This window comes from Trichinella spiralis (genome assembly GCF_000181795.1).
Source record: "Trichinella spiralis strain ISS 195 chromosome Unknown Scfld1057, whole genome shotgun sequence".
In the NCBI taxonomy this organism is placed as follows: domain Eukaryota; kingdom Metazoa; phylum Nematoda; class Enoplea; order Trichinellida; family Trichinellidae; genus Trichinella; species Trichinella spiralis.
The window spans coordinates 1-1,147 of NW_003527996.1; the positions used below are offsets into that span (position 1 = coordinate 1).

General features: G+C 38.6%; 1 protein-coding gene across 1 annotated transcript; it reads left to right on the forward strand.

The window, feature by feature from the left end:
* The first annotated feature begins 579 nt into the window (after positions 1-579).
* On the forward strand, positions 580-996 carry Tsp_15076 (hypothetical protein). Its single transcript, XM_003370267.1, has 3 exons — positions 580-670; positions 714-830; positions 872-996. The coding sequence occupies exons 1-3, from the start codon at positions 580-582 to the stop codon at positions 994-996; spliced, it is 333 nt and encodes a 110-aa protein (XP_003370315.1).
* Positions 997-1,147: the final 151 nt, after the last annotated feature.

Here is a 1,147-nt window from a genome sequence, read left to right on the forward strand (position 1 = left end):
ACGTCGTGACAGCCGGTGGACCAATGAAATTTTCTCATGATGGCAACGAATGGAACGCGTTTAGTGACAGCGAATACGACGTGGAAGAATGAAATTTGCATATAAACGCGACCAATGAAATGCGACCTATTGCCAGCCGGTGTACCAATGAAATTTGCCTTTGATGACAGCGAATAAAACGCGTAATAGTTGCAGCCAATGAGACAATGAAATTTCCAGTTGATGAGGGCGAATAGAAAGCATCATAGTGACAGCCAATGGGACACTGGACGATTTAATTCGCATATTATAAAGTAGGCATAGTTAGCTACTTCTTGAAAATCGTACAGTTGTGTATACTTATACAAGTTTACACGTGTATCATTTGTGATTCGTTCCATAAACTGATTGACACCTCACGTACTCATAAAGGCGGAAAGGAGCTGAAATTGACTTCCACCGTATGTCCTCTTCATTAGCTACCAGGATACGTTTGTTATCACAGATTATATGGATTTCAGAAAATATTTTCCAACTGCTGAATTCTTAGACGAAGTCGTTTAGAAAGCTATTAGGCTTGTTGACGTTGTCGAGACGCTGATGCTCTTCCAGGAGTGTGAAGTGCTAAATGATGTGATCACCACAATGTGTAGTGGTGACGCCCAACTACTCCTGGACAATCAAGTGATACGTATTTGTAGCAGAATGTGAATTTTCTTGCGTGCTAGTTCCAGTCATTCCAGTGGTAGTCATCAGGGACCTGAAAAATAGCGCGTCCATGAGCTATATGTGGAGTAGTATGGAGTGGGACATCAGTTCGTTGGTTACAAACAAAACGCAAGGGACAAAACGTAAAATTAAAGTAATGTAATGTAAGTAAAAGTAATTAAAGTTAAAGTAAATTTCAATACGAGTGAAGCGAAACAAACTTTTTACTTACATGTCGTCTTCTATCATCCGTCAAAATTACGCGACCGTTTTCAATCACGGAAAAGAAATTCAGATTTAGGAATTTAAAACACATTGTTTGAATATTAAAATCAGATGCACTGTCGTTCGTCTTCAATCACTTTTTATAATATGGCTATTTCACTTTTACATGGTCGTTTTTTTTTTAGGATATATACCAGTATTGTTTATCGGGGGCCTCTACATGCTTTCTATGTTC

Bases quoted from the DNA above. Each gene is read 5' to 3' on its own strand.
- Tsp_15076 (XM_003370267.1), top strand. From the start codon at position 580: ATGCTCTTCCAGGAGTGTGAAGTGCTAAATGATGTGATCACCACAATG. The intron at 671-713 runs GTATTTGTAGCA...TGCTAGTTCCAG, and splicing joins CCTGGACAATCAAGTGATAC to TCATTCCAGTGGTAGTCATC. The intron at 831-871 runs GTAAAATTAAAG...AAGTAATTAAAG, and splicing joins CAAAACGCAAGGGACAAAAC to TTAAAGTAAATTTCAATACG.